The sequence below is a fragment of the Physeter macrocephalus genome, chromosome 4, assembly GCF_002837175.3.
Source record: "Physeter macrocephalus isolate SW-GA chromosome 4, ASM283717v5, whole genome shotgun sequence".
Taxonomy (NCBI): domain Eukaryota; kingdom Metazoa; phylum Chordata; class Mammalia; order Artiodactyla; family Physeteridae; genus Physeter; species Physeter macrocephalus.
In genome coordinates, this window is record NC_041217.1 from 107,795,079 (window position 1) to 107,816,283 (window position 21,205).

A 21,205-nucleotide genomic window follows, 5' to 3' on the forward strand; every position below is an offset into this window, starting at 1 on the left:
GTTTATAAGTGTGCTTTCACAGTGGAAGGTGGGAATAATTCTAAAATTTATTAAGTACTCACTGTGTACTGGGCAGGATACAAGATGCTTTCTGTACTTTTTCTCCTTTAATCCCCAAAACTTTGTGAAGTGCTAATTATTCCTATTCAGAAATTAAGAAGTAAGGTTGCTCTGTGCTGATATTTGAATCAAGATGTCATCAGACTCAAATACATGTTTTGCACGTTCATGCTACCTGTCAGTAGGTGCTCAGTAAATGCCAGAATAAAACCAAGTATTATGATCCCATGATTATTCATTTGAGATTCTTGTTTTGTAAAACATGCTTTGGTAACAATTTCTTATGTTTGTTAAGCAGTTCAGTTTCAAAGTTATTTCATATTTATCGCCTGTTTTAGTTACCATGGCTACAAAACAAATCACCCTAAAATTTAGTGCTATAAAACCATTGTTTATTTTGCTTTTAAATTTCTATGGGTCAGCAATTCAGACAGGGCACAGCAGGATGGCTGTGTGTTCCATGGTGTCTCAGACCTCCGCCTGAGACTGAAAAGACTAAAATGTGAAGGCTTTTTACTTGCATGTCTAGTAGTTGATGCTGGTTGTCAGCTGGAGGCCTCAGGTGCTCTCTACATGGGCCTCTCTACGTTCTCTCTGTAGTTTAGGCTACCTTACAGCATGGTGGCTAAATTCCAAAGTCGAGTATTACAGAGAAACAGATAACAGCACCTGCAAGCACTAGCCAAGCAGAGATTGTTTCCTTTTTTATGACCTACCCTCAGAAATCATGTAGTATCACTTCCTGGACACTCTGTTGGTCAGAACAGTCACAAGCCCCTGCCCAGGTTGAAGGGGAGGGAACATAGACTCCCACTCCTCAGTGGAGGACTGCCAGTCACAGGAGGGATGATGTGTATATATTGGTGTGGCGTCTTTGGAAAAACAGAAATTAACCTGTGAAATTGATCAAGCAGATCACTTTCCTAGTAAATAAATCATTCAAAGTGCTAGTATAGTAGCAAGAGTCTTAAGTCCCTCCCACTAGACTGGGATACTTGATCTATTTTGATATATTATGATACACAGTCCACATTATTACTGAGATAAGGTAAAAAATGTATGTGTATGATATCAAATTAGGATGTTAACTTACTCTTAGGTCAATGGGATGATCAGCATTTTGGAAGAGTATGCCAGCAGTACTTAAAAGTTTTTCACATTGGGATATGCCATTGGGTTTTAATCTGCATGATTAGTCAGCTGGTGGGCCAAATCCAGCAAGCCTTGTTTTTGTAAATAAAGTTATTGGAACACAGACACCCATTCATTTATTATTGTCTTGAACTGCTTTTGTGCTGCAGTAGCTGAGTTGAGTAGTTCCAACAGAAACTATATAGCCACCCAAGCCTGACATAATTACTATGAGGCCCTTTACATAAAATTTGCAGACCCTTGGTCTAGAAGATCAACCGGTCACACAGTCAAACAATCTGAAATTCCCCCTACTTGAGGCTGTAGTTTTGACCAATTCATTTGCTGAACACACAGGAGAATTAGCACAAGTGCTGGAAATACAGAGAAATAACTTAATGCTTGCCCTTGAAAGAGTTCACAGTATTACCGCAGAACCAGACAATCCTAGATTTACATAGTACAGTGTCATGAGTGGTGCTGTTTTACAGCTGTGCATAAATTTCGTTCTCAGAAAAGACAATGGCTAAATACTGGGATCTGATTTTTTTCAGAGAAGGCTTCCTAAGAAGACTGATACACCAATCGGGTTCTTAGAAATAAGTAGAATTTAACAAGGTGGAAAAGTGTAAAAGAGCCTTAGAGTAGAAGAGTATGAGCAAATATATATTTGAGTAGGGGTTTTACATTCTCAGGTACTATAGGTATTCATTATAGCTGAAAAGTAGAATGGGATTGGAGACGTAATGAGAGACAGGACTAGCTGACCATTTAATCCACTGAGGCAGGAAAAGATTTGAGAGCTCTTTAAGAGACAGAATTGTCAAAACTTGTTTTTTTAACAAACAAGTTAATTGATTGATTGTAAGAATGGTGAAGAGTGTGGAGTCTAGGATGAACTGACCGGGGCAACTAGGTGGTCAGGGAAAATGGTGTCATTTTGCCAAGATACTGAATACATTGGAAGAAATAGATTTAAGGAGAAAAGATGTTTCACTGTTGGAGAGTTTGAATTTGCAGTGCCTGTACAACATCTAAATGAGATCTCAGGTAGGCTGTTGGCTTTGGAAACTTGACACTTAAAAAGACTTGGGAGTTTTCAATAAATGAGTATTTGAAGCCATGGAAAAGATGCAATTCTCTATACAAAGTATGCAAAGCAAAGAGAGAGCCAAGAATAGAAATGGGAAACAACAGCATTTAAGAGATGCATAGCAGAAGAAGGAGAGGGAAAGCCATGGAAGAAGAAGCTGGAGCAGAAATGTTTTGAATGCCATTGAATTTAGTGATTTTTGGCAAGTTTAGCCGAGTGGTGTGGTGGGATCAGAAACCAGACTGTAGTAACAATTCAGAAATAACAGAATGTGGGGAGAGCAATGAGAACTATGGGTCTTGGGTACACTGAAGATATGAGTTATCAATGAAATTAAATCCCTGTGGAGATGGCAGAAGACAGAAGTTAAAGCAGAGGTACAGGTATTGACCTTAGACAGATGTAGGTATACCACACTCACTGAGACATGAAAGAAGAATGGATAAAGGAAGAGAGAATAGAAGAGTGAATAGTTTTGGGAGCCTGCTTTTGCCAGTCATTCTGCTTGGTTACTTTACATAAGTCATTTCATTTAATCTTTACTGCAGTCTATTTTATGTGGGAAGTTTCTTGTTTTATCAGTGAGGAAATTAAAACTCAGGGAGGTTATCTTGCCCAGAGTCACACATCTTGTACGTGGTGGAACTGGCACCTAAACCCCAACGTTTTATTTTTGATGTGCTCCCGCTCTCCCCCACTTCATCCCTTTCTATACCCTTCCCCTGCTAGATGTGAATGAAGGTAAGTTTGTAGGGTGTGGTAGGGACCTAGAAGTTAATGTTACTCCATGCATCATATGAACATGTGCTAAGTTCTTAAAATGAAATGGAAATTCATTTTTCTTCAAAAGATATGTAATGTATATATCATAAAGAAATAATATATGATCTTTTTTGTTAGTCCATGTTTTGGCCAAGCTGCAATATGACAAATTTTTAAGAAAAAAATTTGTTGGGGATGTGGGAAGAACCAAAGAGTCATATTAAGTTATAAAGTATAAAAATAATTAAGAGTTTGTCTCCAAATGAGGCATTTCACTAACTGTCTTTAGTGTGTTCGATTTTGACAACCCTGGTTTCTCCTTTTTTGGAAGCTTTGTAATGTAAACATGAAGTTAAGGGGTTTTTTTCCCTCATTTTTTGTTTTCAGGTCTCTGTGTTCGGGGCAGAGTTTTCATCAGAGTCTTGCAGAGAGTTAGGCTTCTCCAGCAACTTGCTCTGCAGCTCCTGTGATCTACTTGGACAGTTCAACCTTCTTCAACTGGATCCTGACTGTAGAGGATGCTGTCAGGAAGAAGCACAATTTGAAACCAAAAAGGTATTGTTTTCTAGTATCTCTCTTCCATTATATGGTTTAGTTGAAATAAGGTAAAATGTTAAATTGCTTAATCAACTTAAATATAAAGAAGTCTTTAGCTTTTACATTTTGTAGTTTTAGAAACTGAACTGATTTCTTGCGGACCCATTAGATCAATCAAAGCAAATAGGGAGGAAAAGTATGCTTACAGATTGATATACCATCCTACCATGGTTGTCCAGCAGAAGGGAAGCAGAATTACTATAGCATATCTAGATTGTAAATCTATCCAGTCTTCCTACCTTCTGGCCACATAAAGCCAAAGAATAATTAATTAGATGCTTTTATTCATTTGTAATAAGAACCCAGTCTTATAATGAAATTTGAGATGAAAGTAAAGCACTTATTATCTGGCACATAATTGTCAACAATAAATTATAACTTTCTTTTTTTAAAATTAATTTATTTATTTAACTTATTTATTTTTGGCTGCGTTGGGTCTTTGTTACTACACGCGGGCCCTCCGGTAGCGGCGAGCGGGGTCCACTCCTCACCGCGGCGCACAGGCCTCCCATTGCGGTGGCCTCTCCCGCTGCAGAGCACAGGCTCTGGGTGCACGGGCTTCAGCAGTTGTGGCACGTGGGCTCAGTAGTTGTGGCTCACAGGCTCTAGAGCATAGGCTCAGTATCTGTGGCGCACGGGCTTAGTTGCTCTGCGGCATGTGGGATCCTCCCAGACCAGGGCTCGAACCTGTGTCCCCTGCATTGGCAGGCGGATTCCCAACCACTGCGCCACCAGGGAATCCCTAAATTATAACTTTTAATCTGGTTAACAAAGAATATGGTCTGTTACAATTTGCACATCTATAACTAATGTTTCCTGATACCTAATCTCACCTTTAACACCTGAAAACAGCCAAGAATAGGTAGTTCTAACAGTCCAATAAAGTCTGCTACTGTTTTACCCACTGTTCAAAATAATAGTAAACTTGCTCAATTTTTAAATCTTTTCATTAGACCCTTAGACTTCTTTAATTTATAAAGTAGACTGAAAAGGTCATTTATATTGTCCAAATAAAGCTGAATTAATGAGGTCCCTGTGTTTGAGAAAAAAAATATTAGCATCTCTCTGCTTTGTTTCCTTTTATTATTCTCTTTCAGTTGTACTTACTGAATCCTGTTTGAGGCGTTATGGTTTGTAAAGCTTTCAAACAGTAATTGTATCTTCTCATTATTAGGTAGTAAAGGTTTACTTCTAACACTGAGTACAGTTTTCTAGTTCTGTAAGAAAAACAAGCCGACAAGCTTTCACCATGTTAGTGTTCAACCAGAATTTACACTTGATTTCTCAGTTGTAAACCTGAAATTCCTGTGTCTCACAAATGGCTTCCAAGTCTTCCATGTTTTTCATTTTCTTGGTTCACATATACCAATTATATATTTTAATGTTTAGAAGATTTCCATACATATAAGTTAGTCTTTATTGCAAGTAAATAAAATCTAAACAAGTTTTTTAAACTTGATTTTAAATAGATTTAAGATGTAGGACCTAACTAGTTTAGTAGGACCCTTCCCTCTTGTTTCTTGTTTTGTTTTATCAATGACATATTCACATGGGACAAATTGCTGAAGTGTGATTCATCCTCTCATCTTTAAGCTATTATTCTATGGTCTGTACAACTACTCAACTAACAATGATTATTTGTGAGACACCAAACTTACAAGGATTGAATAACAAGGGGTGTTTTATAATAAATAATCTTTATCACACGCCCGCTTTGTAATTAAGGGTAAGTTGAGAAAGTCTACCCTTTGACTGTTATCAGATGTGCCTAAACTGTAAACCAAGTGCATATAAAAGCTTTTACTAATTGCCCTTTTCGTAATTCTTTATAATATTACCAGTTTTATGGTATAATTTTTTTGTTTTTTTTCCATGCCGTGTAGCATGAGGGGTCTTAGTTCTCCAACCAGGGATGGAACCTGAGCCCCCTGCAGTGGAAGCACGGAGTCTTAACCCCTGGACCGCCAGGGAAGTCCCTGTGGTATAATTTTAGTGGAACCAAACTTCAGTCACACACTTCGCAAATTCATTATATTCCTGTTCAGTTTTCATTATTTTTTGTGTGTGTGTTTTTTTTTTTTTTTTTTGCGGTACGCGGGCCTCTCACTGTTGTTGCCTCTCCCGTTGCGGAGCACAGGCTCCGGACGCGCAGGCTCAGCTGCCATGGCTCACGGGCCCAGCCACTCTGCGGCATGTGGGATCTTCCCGGACCGGGGCACGAACCCGTATCCCCTGCATCGGCAGGCGGACTCTCAACCGCTGCGCCCCAAGGGAAGCCCCCCAGTTTTCATTATTAACTGAGCTATGTGTTGCTTCTTCAGCAATAATAGTAGGCAAGTAGTCCACCATTTAATATATGCCTAACTAATTACAAACTGAAATGATTATTATATCTAAGTGCAAGTGAGCCTGTATCCTAATATACCTTTTATACTGTACCCATTGTTTTTTTCTTAAGTCCTTGCCCGTAATCTGTAAGATGTACTTCTCATTAAGCATTTCCTAGCACAGTGTTGTACAAAATAAATGAATGTTTTTTTTAATAAGCCTAGTGGAACTAGAACACTTAAAATAGTACTGGAAATATAAAAGTAAGGCATGTCAGGCAAGCCTCCATTTAGATGCAAAATGCATTCAAGTGTAGAAGTGGTACTTGATTTAATCTGTGCAGTATTGCTCTCTGGATTATTGGTACATAATTATAGGTAACTATATATATAATAGTTTTTCTGTCTCATTCAACTCTGGCTTAAGGCTTAATTTTGAAATTATAGTTTAATTTAGTCCTACTTTAATAAAAGTAAAAATGCAGTATGTAGACTAGTGCCTTACATCAAAAATATTAAAAATACTTAAACATGGCTGTGTGTGTGTGTAAATCATTGGGAATATAAATTCTTTAGAAGAGGAAAAATTGTAGTTTATATGCAGGAATGTTTTGGCAATTTATAATAAAGAAATGTTACCTGAATACTCATTTTAGTTCTTGCTTAGTTGCATGCTTTATAGGTCTGTCCAGGGATGAGGCTAATCATTTTTCTAATGTTTACTCATTCAACAGGCTGAATTTAGCCTTTGATAGGCAGAAGCATAAAATTTGCTGTTAAAAAAAAAACAAAACCTTATTCATAATAAATGCAGAAAATGTCTTCAAAATCCCTTACTCTGCAAATAGGTATTCCTTTATTCTTTTTATTTGGTCTTATTTCTCTCCCCCCACCCCCCATTTTGATCATAAAGGACCTAAGTAAGCATCACAAATACTACCTAGAAGGAGATTTTTTTGTAAGCTGTTTTACTGCTGTTTTAACTAGTTTTGCTCATAAATACATGCCTAGATACAGTTTATAAACATTAGTAAGGATGTTGACTGAATTATGAGGAGCGTTCTCATTTGTAGCTTAAAGTAAAAAAAGGTAAACTAATGAAAGAAAAAATATTTAATTCTTGGTGCTATTAATATTTACTAAGTACGGTAAGTGATTTCAGCTTTTTATATATAGAATCTTAAGATGGAATGGGAGGGACCATTCTTCTTTTCACTACTGACTGACTTTTTCCTGTGGTGGGAAAACATAGTATTGACAACAGCCAGTTCCTAAGTCTTCTGTCTTACAGCTTTTCCCACCAGAAAAGGACTAATTCTTCCCCATTCACAATTTTGAAGTATTTTAGACAAGGATTGTTACTATCTCAAGTTGGGTCACTAACCAGTTATTAGCTAGGATTCTGGAATAATGTAAGAACCTTTAGCTGCCACACTAGCTATGTGGAAAGTTGCACTAGGGAGCAGGTGGATGAAGCAGCTCTTAGGTAAAGAACAGGCTATTTTTTTTTTCCTCAATTACTAGAGTAAATCACTTCTCCTTGAGCCATTTTAAAGATTTAGCTCAAGTGTCCCCTATTCTGGGAACTCTTCCCCAATTTCTCCTCCTTACCCACTACCCTTGGCCCTTCCAAGTTATGTTAGCTACACCTCTGTATTCCCAAAGCACTTGAGGATACCCTTGATTTACACTTACCACCACTATATTGTATCTGTTGTTTGGCTTTTTTTCTCTCCCAATGTTTTATGCTCTTTGAAGTCTGGAACTATGTTTTATGTTTCTGAATCCCCAGCCTTTAGCTTACAATATTTCATAAGTTTTTGTCCTTGAATAAGGCTGTTTTTACTAAGAACAAGTTTAAAAAGGTCATTTTTTTAAAAAATTATGTTGAAAATATACTTGAACTTTGTAGATGTTTGTTAAATACCCTTTTCATGTATTTCACTTATATATCCTAAATATAAAAAATAAGAAAGTTTGTCTTCATGATGTCAGTCATCTATTAGTAACGCTAATTGTTCATCTAACTATATATATAGAATTTTCGTTTCTGTATTTTATTTATAAGGATACCATAAGCTTCCCAAATCTATCTAAAAAAAAGAGATGTTAATTATTTAGCACAAACTTTTAGTGTTCCCAGTCTGATCACAAACATTAATAGATACTTTTTCAAGGAATACATGACCATCCAGTTAAAAGAGTTTCCTGGGGTTTTCCTGTGAGAACAAACAATCAAATCATTTTGATTCTGTTAAGAATTTTTTAACTTCTGTTTTCTAAGGGTTATAAGATTAAATGTAGTATTTCAATAAATGGGCTATTTTTCTCATATTTTTATAATCTTCCCAGTTCTGTGAATTTGAACTTGATGTTGTCAGCTAGGTGCTTTTTTTTTCTGTCTCATTTAAGTTTTCATATCTTAATGATTTCAGCTTCTTCCAGACATTCTTACTGTAGAACTTTTGTATTTCTCCTTAGTTATATGCCCCTATTTCCTTAGCTAATACCTGTTCTTTTTAAGATCTTGTAGTCCCAATGCTTTTTTCTTCTTTCAGATTATTTTTATTTAATTGGTTTTTAGTATTTTCTATTATTTTGCATTCACACCTACTTTATCTCTGAACTACTATTCTGAAAGTTTGGCTACTTACTGAACCAGAGTACCTTTTGGGAGAAAAGAATCCAGTTAGCCGAATTACTCATATATATGAACCAATAAGCAACTAATTTCAACTTAATTTGCTGTTCATTCAGTCTTGATTGTATTTGGGGCTGGGGGGGGGAGTTTAGAGTAGTGCTTAAGAGCACAGGCTCTGAAACCAAACTACCTAGGTTCAGATCCCCTGCTACTCAAGCTGGTAACTTGGACTAATTACTTATCACTCTGTGCCTGTTTCCTCATTTATAAATTGGGGGTAATAATAGTTCCTATCTCCTAAGGTGGTTTGAGGATTAAATAAGTTAATATACATACACTGCTTAAAATAGTGCCTGGCATATAATAATTACCAGGTAAATACTTGGGGCTGGTGGTGATGACAGTAGTAGTAGTAGTAGTATCTGATTTTCTGGATGAAGAAAAAACAAGAAAAAAACAGTAAATTTGGAGAACTCAGAGTATAGCATAATAATTATTGCTATTGGAAAAATAGGGTAAAAGAAAATAGATAAGAGATATAACATGAACTATTAGATTTGCCAGTAATAAAAATTTGGAACAAAATTTTCTATTATTCCACTTTCAAGTTCTTGGATCAGTTGAATCAAGAAGAAATATTTTATGATAAAATAATTAGTAGTATGATAACTTTGACCATTTGTAATTACTTGCTTATGTGCAGCAAAAAACAGAAGTAAATTATGTCAAACATAACCCTAGATTTCAACTTTTTTTTTTTTTTTTTTTTGTGGTATGCGGGCCTCCCTCTGCTGCGGCCTCTCCCGTTGCGGGGCACAGGCTCCGGACGCGCAGGCTCAGCGGCCATGGCTCACGGGCCCAGCCGCTCCGCGGCATGTGGGATCTTCCCGGACCGGGGCGCGAACCCGGTTCCCCTGCATCGGCAGGCGGACGCGCAACCACTGCGCCACCAGGGAAGCCCTAGATTTCAACTTTTTGAGGCCTTGGTTGACACATTTTTAATAAGGAAAATACTGCAAATTTGTACTTCAAAAATGTGTAGCATTTTGATCATTTTAAAATGCCATATGGGGCTTCCCTGGTGGCGCAGTGGTTGAGAGTCCGCCTGCCGGTGCAGGGGACACGGGTTCGCGCCCCGGTCCGGGAGGATCCCACGTGCCGCGGAGCGGCTGGGCCCGTGAGCCATGACCGCTGAGCCTGCGCGTCCGGAGCCTGCGCTCCGCAACGGGAGAGGCCGCAACAGTGAGAGGCCCGCGTACAGAAAAAAAAAAAATGCCATATGAAAGATTGCGTTTGAAGAGAAAAGGTTTTGCTACTAAAAAATATTCAAAACCATTGATAAAGTGGAGCTCAATTTTTAATCTAATACTTAGTAACAGATTTCAGAGGTTTAAGAAAATTTCGAAGAGAAAAACTTAGAAGTGAATTTTTTTTTTTTAACTCTACAGATTGAGAAGAGATTTCTTTTATTTGAATTTTGGAACATCTTGGTCTTATTCACAGAATATCAGTAGAAACCTAGGCTGCAGATCACCAAATTATACCATTACTGGTTCTGTAAAATACCTAAACAGTTCAGGTATTTGATAAAAGGATTTTATTTCCCTTAAAAATCTTCAGTTTTGTTGTAATAATTACATTGGCTCAGCTTTAAGTGTTTATTTTACCTTGGTTATGTACTAAAGTGGTTTACCTATGTTATCTATTTAATCCTCACAACAGTTCTATAAGGTAAATACTATTATCCCTATTTAACAGAAGAGGAAACGAGGGTGTAATCTGCCCGACATTACCCAGCAAACTGGTGCCAGAACCTGGCTTCATCTCAAGTCTCTCTGACTCCAGAGCCCCAAGTTTTTAAACGACACTGTTTTGCCTCTCATCTTGAAAATGCTAATAGTAATACCTACTTCACAGAATTACTGTAGGAAAATCAATGAGTTAAATGTAAAACACCAGACAGGGTTTCTGAAGGTCTGCCCCTTTTGCATTTATAGTTAACAAATTTAATAACACAGTCCCATTACTAGTTTCTGTTTAAAATTACCAAATCTTTACTCCTCAGTTTACCACAGACTTTAATGGCTTCCATTACTTGGTGTTTTTGAAGAATATGTTAATGAATTTGGCTTTATTGAAGGCCCAACCAAACATTTTAAGTAAGTCACATAATTTTTCTTATTTCTGATAAAAGAGCATTGAAACATTTTGTTATTTTCAGTTTACATGGAAATTCTGTAGCCAGCTTTAGAGTAATTTAAGTCATCTTAAACAGCATTATGCAAAACAGTGGCAAATTTTAAGCTTTAGCCTATCAAAAGCAGAATGCTACTGGTATGTAAAACATAGAAGGATGAAATGGAGGTTAAGCTAACTGTGCGTGAAATTGTAGTCGCTAAAGAAATTTCACAGTTGCTTAAAATAGCTTCAGTTTTGTAGTGTCGGTAGTATCAAATACGTGAATTGATTTCTTCAAAGGAAACAAATTTAATTCAACAGATTATTCTAATTATAATATAAAAACATTGTCCAGAAAGAAGCTTTAAAAAAAACCAAATCTGAATAATGTTTGGCAACAGTTCAAATTCAGTGTGAGAATCACTAAGTAAGACTCCTGAGTAGCAACAGCAGTAAATAATGACACAAATATTTACTTAATAATAATAGCTACTAACGTTCATTAAGTTCTTATAATATGAAGGTGCTGTTCCAAGACTTTACATGAATTAACTTGTATAATCCTCACAACAACTCTATGAGGTAAGTACCATTATCATCTCCATTTCATAGCTGAGTCTGGGGCATGGAGATCTTGCCTAAAGTCATAGAGCTAACAAGTAGCAATAAACATATGTGTCATATATTTGTGTAACAAAAGTTTTAAAGTTTCTTTTGTGCAGTTATTCAGTGGACTGAAAATATTATTTAAATTTATTTTTTATATTTTCTAGATGAGGCATTTCTCTGCCTTTAATATGAAAACTAAATGTAGTCAATTTTTTTAGGTATTTACAAATCAGGATCAGCTTCTATCTAAGCATGTTAAAACATTCTGTCACCTTTGCAGACTGTAATATTTAAAAGGGAAATAAATCCTTAAAGTAATTCATAATCTACCTCCAGGCTGTCTTACAACTGCATTTCCTAGACATACCTACCTCAGAGTCAAAATAAACTTTCTGTTTATATATTGAATATTACTTCTTACTCTAGGCTCTGAGAATGCCAAAATAAGACAATAGTCACTGTCCTGGAGGAGATAAAGAAATAGACATGGAAATTGGAATACTAGAATGCAGTTGGCAGGATATTCTGTTGGGCTAAAGCATAATATCTAATGTTATAGCTGCTAAAAAAATTAGAAATAAAATAAAAGTTGGAAGGAGGAAGGAATCAATAAATCTCTTAAAGTTGGCATAATCAAGAACTATAGATAGAACCATATTAATCACTATGGAAGTGACCAGTAGAAGAACTAAAAACAGTTTAAAAGTTATTGAATGAGATAGGAGGCAAAGAAAAATTACTTCTTTTATACACTTCTGTACTGTTTCCTTTTATTATTTTTCCAGATGCATTGATTTCTTTCAAGGATTCAGTGAGATGTGTGCTGTAAACAAAATATGTGGTATGAAAGCACGTAAAAGGAAGGGTATAACCATTTGACAGTCCCAAGTAAATATTACCACTTGCTTATGTAGAAGTTGATGCTTAATAAGTTGGAAAATAATTAGAAGGTCGTCTCTGGCAGAAGGAAAAGTAAATGCAAAGATACAGGGTCAACATGAGAGAGATGGCTGTCTAAAATAAATCAGATAGCTTATTATGAGGAGAGATAACGATAGGTAAGTAAGTAGGATTATAAGGATTATAAAGTAAGGATTATAAACAGTGAATTGACATCAGATTTGTATTTTAATAACTTTTGTTGGTGTTGTGAATGATAGTTGACAGGGCAGAGGGGAATACTGTTGCCAGAAAAAGAACTTAGATTGCCAGTTTCCAGAGGCAAGATACAGGGGCTTAAGCTAACACACTGGTAGTAAAAATGGAGAAGGGACAGATCTGAAATAGATTTAGGCAATAAAACTTACAGGATTTATTGACTGACTAGATTGGAATGGGGAAGGGATGAGTGAGGATGCTTTCCAGTGTTCTTATTTGAGAAACTGCTAACCCCAACATAAGTCTACAAAGGACTTCCATGTAACTACAGGGTAGCCCCTTAAGGTGATGGTGGTGGATGGGAAAAGGGACAGCAACAGAGGATAATTTTTAATATAGCATACAACCCTTAGCCCCAAACTGCCTTTTCAGTTTTCTTTTTGAAGAACTAAGTGTTAAGTTTTAATTTAGCAGGCCATGAATTTTATCTGGGTACCATAGTCAATTCTAAAATAGATAGTATACTTGTCAGAGTGCACAAAAAATAAAAATGCGTGGAATGGCCTGGTTTCTTTTGTTCTAATTTCATATTGTTGCTCTTAATTTTTGTGTACTGTTTAACTTTTGGATTATTATGGCTTTTTTTGTATCTGTTCTTAAAGTTAAAATATATTAGATGATTAATTTTAATAGAATAAAATCATTTGAGCCAACTCTTTTTTATTTCAGATATTTGTAACCTTTCTTAAAGATAATAATAATTGCCCCTTTTTTTATGACAAACAGTGTTCAGTATTGGAGTGGTAGGGGGAACACTAACACAAAGAATTGAATTCTCTTTTGAAAAGCAGGTTTTCCTGCCATATATGGCACTTTCATGTTCATTTTTTGAGGCTATTGAACGGTTGGATATTGAACTGTATTTTAACAGGATCTCAGTTTTTCAAGTTAACAGGGATATACGTTATAATTTTCAAACATTTAGGAGCAAAAATACGTTGAATTTTTTTTACCATTTTCTTTACTTACACATGTTACCAAGGGGCTAATTGGTTTTATTTTAAAAACTGCTTACTAAGATAGTCAAGCTTAGGGTCATTTTTACCATTCTTTGGATATTTTGGTCTCAGGAAATATAGTGGCATTGTGTCAAGTTATTTCTTTATATTGTGTGATATTCCCTAGGTATTAGTAGGATTGAATACATTGTTCCCAAATGATACCCTGAATTATTCATACTTGTAGCTGAAGTATGTATAGGAATGTGTGTGTCTGTATCTGTGGGTGTATTTGTTTCCAGGTGAAAGTCTAATAGTTACAGTCTTAAGCTCTTGCTGATGAAATTCTCTTTGTTTTAGGTATATATACAAATTCTACTTCTTATCACAGTATTGAAAGAAGCCTCGTTCTTTTTTTTTTTCTCAAATTTCATAGTTGAAATGGTCTAATTTAGATTGTGGTGATGTCAGAGAAACATTTTTATTTTATTTTATTTTTGTACATTTTCATTGAGCTTTTTAGTGGAACAGTAATTGTATCTTTATGGAAAGATTCCCCCAGTGTACTCCTACCTTCTTTAGAGCCTAATTTAAATTAAGGTAGATGTTACCTTGCTTGTTTCTAGTTTTCTCAATCTCAAGTCAGACACGAGATTCAAAGAAGAATAGCAATTTAATAGTGTAGTAGAATAAGTGTCAAACTTAGGGATCTTCCTTAGGCACAGTCGTTGTTTTATATTTTTTCAGAGTTTGGTAGAAAGCACCTAAAAATGAATAGTTTAATCTCAGGGGTATAATATTAGAGCATTATTTACCAGCTTGGTTTGCTAAAATTGTAAAACCCAACTTATTTCCCTATTCCTCCATATTCATTCATCGTTCCTATGCAAGAATGCCATCAGTCAGTTTGTGTATGAAAATGTTAATAAATACACTATTTGCCTTATACACTTAAGGTGACAAACTAAAATCTTGACAAAAGCTTACTGTAAGATCGCAGACTATTTAGTACCCTGGTTATTTGTCCATGTGTAATTGTAGCTTTTTGTTTCTATCACTATAGGCACTTTAAAAAAAAAAAATCACAAAATACAGGAATGACCTTGATAAACAATGAATTAAAATTTAAAGTATCAGCAGATCACTAGACGTAGTTTTAGTTGGAAACATTTTCCCTGAGAATTAACTGACTAAATTTTGCTTAAAAAAAAAATAGCTTCTGCATGATATGTTGATATTTTTCCTCTACCAGATGTATGTGAAAGGAGTAAAGTTGACTTTAAGAAATTACACTGGATATAATTAATGTTTAAAGAGTGGCTCACATATATTTGAACGTATCATAATAAGTTTTCATTTAAGATCTCTAAATCATACCTAGCTTTCATCATGTTATAGCCATACTTACTTATTTTTAAATTCCTACATTTTATTTAAGAGCAAGCCTTCAGAAGACCTATAAAATAGTTACTCCTCAGATCTGAATTCGTTCAGCAGTAAAAATTTTTCCTTTTGTTCACCTAACATTAGATAATTTTCATCATATTGCTACTTAATATTCAAAGTTTCTTCAGTTTTTTTCTAAAGTTTTGCTTTAAATAGGATTTCAGGGGCTTCCCTGGTGGCGCAGTGGTTGAGAGTCCACCTGCCGATGCAGGGGACACGGGTTCGAGCCCCGGTCCGGGAAGATCCCATATGCCGCGGAGCGGCTAGGCCGGTGGGCCATGGCCGCTGAGCCTGCGCGTCCGGAGCCTGTGCTCCGCAACGGGAGAGGCCACAACAGGGAGAGGCCCGCGTACCGCAAAAAAAAAAAAAAAAAAGAGGATTTCAAAAATAAGAATGTATGACTGCAAGCAGTACTTCATATGAGAAGAAAAAGAGTATTGCAGCATTTGTCTTGCTCTGGTCAGTGTTTACCTGGTTTACCTTTTAGAATTAATTTGGTTAGTCTCTTGAGCAGAAGCCTACTGTTTGATTGTTTTGTAATTTTTGCCTCATTAATAGCTGAGTGTAGTCCAAGGCATCCCTGGCTGCCCTTTACAATCACTTGGTAAAAGCAGTAATATTAATTAAAATACTGATGCCTAGATCTCAACCCAACTATCCTGATTTACTTGGACTGGGATGGGTTCCAGGGATCAGTAATTTTCAAAATCTTCTCAGGTAATCCAAGTATACAGTAAGGGATGAAAACACTGCTCTAAGGTCATTTGAATTTGAAAGCTTGAGAAATTTTGAAGTGGCTGTTCCAGTAACAGAGGAACAATGAATAATAGCCTTGAATAGGCTATCAGGGCTACCTAAAGCTCTATGAAAATGGATGCACGCCTTAAACATAACCAATAGTGTGAAAGAAAATATTATAATATTCACTATTCTTCCTTATTGAGCATCTAAAGAATCCAGGCTTTTTGCATGTTTTCGTCTTTTTTTTTTTTAACTCCTTTTAGCAACTCTGGAACATAGGGAATATTTCTTGTTCAGACAGTAAACTGAAGCTCAAAGAGAATGACTTGCTGCCTGTAAGTCACAGAACCAGAATTGGACCCGCATACACATTTGATTTTATAACTTAAGCTCTTTTCACTGTACCTTAAAAGATAAACTGAGGTATATGAACATTTTTAATAGTTTGAGCAAAAATCAATTCAAATTGGGTAACACCAAACTAGAAGTGGTTAGGAGCACCCCACCAACAGGAATTAGGGACAAAACTTATGGAGAAGATGCAGAAACAAAACAAGGAAATTTTTTGATTGGCTGTAGCTTAAGTGGTTGCCTTTTTTGGGAAAGCCTAGTTGGCCATTTGTGATTGTTTATTTTAGGTTTTATTTCTTAACTTTGAAGCATTTATAGGCTTAGGTTTGGGTTTGGTTACATAGGCTGCTAATGCCTTAGAACCACCTCAGTGTGATGGCCTCCTTGTTTAATTTAACAATACCATGCTGTATGAAAATTTGATATTTAGTTTGACTTAGTTTAAATAATTAGCTATTTCAAGGTTTTCTTACTGTCATGTTTCTTCAGAGCCATGGATGTCATCATCAACAGAAATATATTAGGTGCTCAGTATTGGAAAGTAGTAGAATATTTCTGACTTGGACCAGGTTTACAGATTTGTTGTGATGGTGGTGGTATGATAGTGGCAGTAAAAGTTAACAAATACAACACTTTTTAAAAATTCTTTAGAAAATTTATGTAACTCACATGTGTTGCCTTTGGTGTTATAAATGAACTTATCTAGGAATCTAGCTATCTGGTAGAAAACAGCATAGACCAATTTTTTTGTCTTGCTGTTAATCTGATCCATTTTATAGCAACATAGTTAGACTTACAGCAAAGTAAGGTTTTGGCCTTTTCCTATATGGGAAAACCTCATTATAAGCCTTACTAAAATTTTATAACAAGAGGTTGGTCAGGTGGGAAAAAAACCATTATATTCCAAAAGTAAATTATCAGGGAAGTCTTTCAACAATGAACGGAGTACATTGTCCCATAATATTAGGAAAATATATGAATTGTACAGAATTTAAAATTCAGATAGGTATAAATAATAATCTTGGTAATGCTTAAAATATATTTTTTAATTGCAAAATACTTAGCTAACTACAAAGCTGAAATTTATTTTAAGAATAATAAATTAAAAATCACTTATTTTGGGCTTCCCTGGTGGCGCAGTGGTTGAGAATCTGCCTGCCGATGCAGGGGACACGGGTTCGTGCCCCGGTCCGGGAAGGTCCCACATGCCGCGGAGCAGCTGGGCCCGTGAGCCATGGCCGCTGAGCCTGTGCGTCCAGAGCCTGTGCTCCGCGATGGGAGAGCCCACAACAGAGAGAGGCCCGCGTACCACAAAAAAAAAAATCACTTATTTGTAAATGAGAGGGAAATTAGCATATTTAAAAACCCTGTTACAAATAAGGTTAATTAGTTATAGAGCTGAAGTAGTTAGATATTTCTACTTCCCACCCAGAGGACACTATGAGAAGTTTAGGAAAACTAGCAGTAATGAGTAATATGGAAATGGGTGTGAATTCCCAAGGGGCAAATTCAGTTTTGTGCATCATTTTCATATTTTTCTAAAGATATCCGTATATTTCCATTTAAATTATTTGGGCTAGTATAATATGATCGTAATGGAATAGTGCCTAGAGTTAGATTGTCTATACAAATAAGGCTTCTCTAATGCATATAGAAAAGAGGGCTACCAAACTTGGTATCAAAAATATAAGCTTGCTATATAAAGTTATATAACTTGTTGCTTCTTTGATTTTTCTTCTATTGTTATTTTTCCACAAATGTTTGAAGGTCAGCATTTTTGTATGCCAGTGATGTTACTTTAAAAAGTAAAAATGCTAAAGGTGAAATTCAAGGAAATTTCAAGTTTTAACCTTTTTTAATCCTTTCATACTTCATACCCTTGATAAATTCTAAGTAGCATATATTTCCTTGTGTATGAATGTATGTGTTGCCAAAGATGTTTATGATTACTTTATAAGGCATTGAAAATTTACCACAATTTGTAGTTAATTTACCATATTTATTCACCACGAAAAACAAATGTTTTCCTATGAACACTACAAATCATAAATAACATGCCAAACTAGCATCACAAATTAATGCTTTTAGAATTTGACTTTAATAATGTTAGGCAGCTTTGAGTTACATTTTCTTTTTGTTTACCCTGGACTGGAACTAAGCATAATCTACAAAGTATGTGAAAGAAACTTGAAATATTTTTAAAGTTACACGATGAAAAAAGAGTCATTTAATTCCGTTAAATGAACAGTTCTGTCCATTCAGCACACACATATTGAACAACAGCTTTGTGTCCAGTTCTGGGGGGAATTATAAGACATTTCCTGTCCACAGTCAAGTTATAGGATATTTATAGTACATTATGATAAGAGCAGAATTCTGTGGAAGTTTACTAGGAAAGTCCCTAACAGAGAGTAGGAGGTCAACAAAAATTTTCCTTGAGAAGCTCACATCTGAGCTGCCTATTCATTAAAGAATAGGTTTCTAATATTTTTAATGAATCAGTTCGTGTTTTATGGTGCAGAGAATGGGTTACAAGTGTGCTAGGATACTGAATCCTTCAGTCCTTGGGACAACCAAATGGAGACTGGGGTGAGCAAGGGCCCCAGGCTAGTCATCCCCAGTTATAAGCAGCCACCTCCTTTTACCCCAGTGCTCTAAGCAGTTATTACCGTTTTCAGTGTGTCATGATATGAAGAATTTGGGGAAACAGTGGTGTAGAGAAATGCCATCGTATTTCCAGGTAATGAAATCTCCACTTAGAGTTTCCAAGAGATCATAAACTTGGAAATAAAAGATAAATCTAATACCCAAATTTTAATATGGCCTTATATTTTTTATTTTCTTAATTCTGGTAAAATATACATAAAATTAAATATTTTAACTTTTTGAGTGTTCAATTCAGTGACATTAAGTACATTCACATTGTTGTCCAACCTTCATCACCATCTATCTCCGGAACTTTTTCATCTTCCCAAGCAGAAACACATTTATTAAACAATAACTCCCTACTCCTCGCCCCCCAGTCCCTGACAACCATCATTCTACTTTCTGTCTCTGAATTTGACTGCTCTAAGTACCTCATATAAGTGGAATCAAAAAGTATTTATCCTTTTGTGGCTGCCTTATTTCTCAGCATAATGTTTTCAAGGGTCATCCTTGTTATAGCATATGTCATAATTTCCTTCCTTTTTAAGGTTGAATAATACTATTCCATTGTATGTATATACCACATTTTGTTTAGCCATTCATCTGTCAGTAGACATTTGGGTTGCTTCCACCTTTTGGCTATTGGGAATAATAATTGGTATATGAATAACTATTCCAGTCCCTGCTTTCAGTTCTTTTGGGCATATACCTAGAAGTGGAATTGCTGGATCATATAATTCTATTTTTAATTTTTTAAGGAACCACCATTCTGTTTTCCATAGCGGCTGCACTGCTTTACATTCCCAACAGCAGTGCACAAGGATTCAATTTTCTCTACATCCTAGCCAACCACTTGTTGTTTTCTGTTTATTTGATAATAGCCTCTAATGAGTGAAGTAGTATCTCATTGTGGTTTTGATTTAATTTCCCTAATGATTAGAGATGTGAAGCATCTTTTTATGAGCTCATTGGTAATATGGCCTTATACTTTTAAAGATTTGGCGGTGGGGGGGCGGGGGGCGGTGTCTAACCAAGATTAACCAAATCTTATTTAAAAATCTTAGAGATCATCAGAGTTCTTAATCTGAAATCCATCAGTGGTTTCAGAGTCCATGAGTAACCTGAATTAAAGCAAATTCCATCAGACTCTCAGTACCTGTGCCCCTCAAAAACTTAAAAACTTTATTGACCTACCCACAATCACCAAAATGTTTCTTTAAAGTCATTATTTTGAGAGGAGTTAGAATTAAGGTGATTTTTAAATTTCTGTTTTGTGCTTTTCTGTGTTTTCCAAAGTATCTAAAACATGCATAGTGCATGTGATTTTTTGTGCTGTTTTAGAACTTGAAAAGTAAAATCCATCTTTAGCTCTTGGACCTACAATTTAAAAAAAGTCTAAAAGCTAAGAAGAAATAAAATGGATATAGTATGTTCTTATGATTGCTTGCCTTCTCGGAGTCACAGCATTCCCAAGTCACTACCAGAAGAATGAGCAAGGCTCTACCTCCACAAAAAAAGTGATGTTTACTACTGAATCTATTTCAGCTAAATTCATTGCAATAAAAGAATTGCATTTGAGTTTTTTATAATGAGTTACTATAAAGAGAACATGCAGGTTCTATAGCTAGAGAAGCAGTGTTTACCGTTTCAGCTGAATTTCATTAAGGGAAATATTTGCATTTATGTTCTTTATAATGAGATTTTACTGGCTTTTCTGTGATATCTTTACATAGTACTCTAATTACTTTTTAAAGGTATTGGGTTTTTGTATCGTTTAATTTTATAACATTGATCACTTAATTTTAAAAGCAACCAGAAAGAATTCTCATTATTTATGTTGAATAGATGGATACATACCTGGGTTCAGCTTAGCATCCTAAAAAAACTGTGGGAAGTCTTTAAAATTTTGTGAAGAACTTCCTAGGACAGCTTACGTATTCAAGTTCATTGTCAAGTCTCCGTATCTTCTTCAGTCTTTTTGGCTAAGTTTGAGAATATTCCATGTAGGACTTGAACTCCTCAACTATTTAATACCCTTAGGCCTCCATTTTCTCTTCTGACATTTGTTTGATCTATATATCTGCTTAACTGTAATGTTTGTGCTATGAAATTTTATTTTATAGCTACATTTTTAAAATATTAACCAGTTTTTTTAACTCCTGTTTTTCCTTTTGCAGCTGTATGCAGGAGCTATTCTTGAAGTCTGTGGATGAAAATTGGGGAGGTTCCCTCAAGTCCAAGGTATATAAAATCAACTCTAGTAAAATTTCAGTTAATAATTTAAAATCAACATTTCACAAAAATAATTTCATTAAATACTCCCAAGCATAAGAATATTTAAGGTTATACTTTCTCAACAGTATATGACTTTTCTCTACATTTGTCTTCATGGGAGTGGAGTTTTATAATAATTGTTGAATACTAAGTTACTTGACTCTAAGCAAGCATAAAATATGAAATTTAGATTTAAATACAGCACATGATGAGGTGATTATTTTCTTAAAAGAAGAGACTTTCCTAAGTACAA

General features: G+C 35.5%; 1 protein-coding gene across 2 annotated transcripts in view; it reads left to right on the plus strand.

Annotated features, from left to right (window-relative positions):
- The window catches only part of SELENOF (selenoprotein F), a 37,929-nt gene that overhangs the window by 5,602 nt on the left and 11,122 nt on the right, over positions 1 to 21,205 (plus strand). For both annotated transcript variants that reach the window (XM_024119892.3, XM_007107218.4), the window contains exons 2-3: positions 3,434 to 3,601; positions 20,856 to 20,919. In XM_024119892.3, coding sequence (XP_023975660.1) covers positions 3,434 to 3,601; positions 20,856 to 20,919 — 232 coding nt within the window. The remainder of the gene's footprint in view (positions 1 to 3,433; positions 3,602 to 20,855; positions 20,920 to 21,205) is intronic.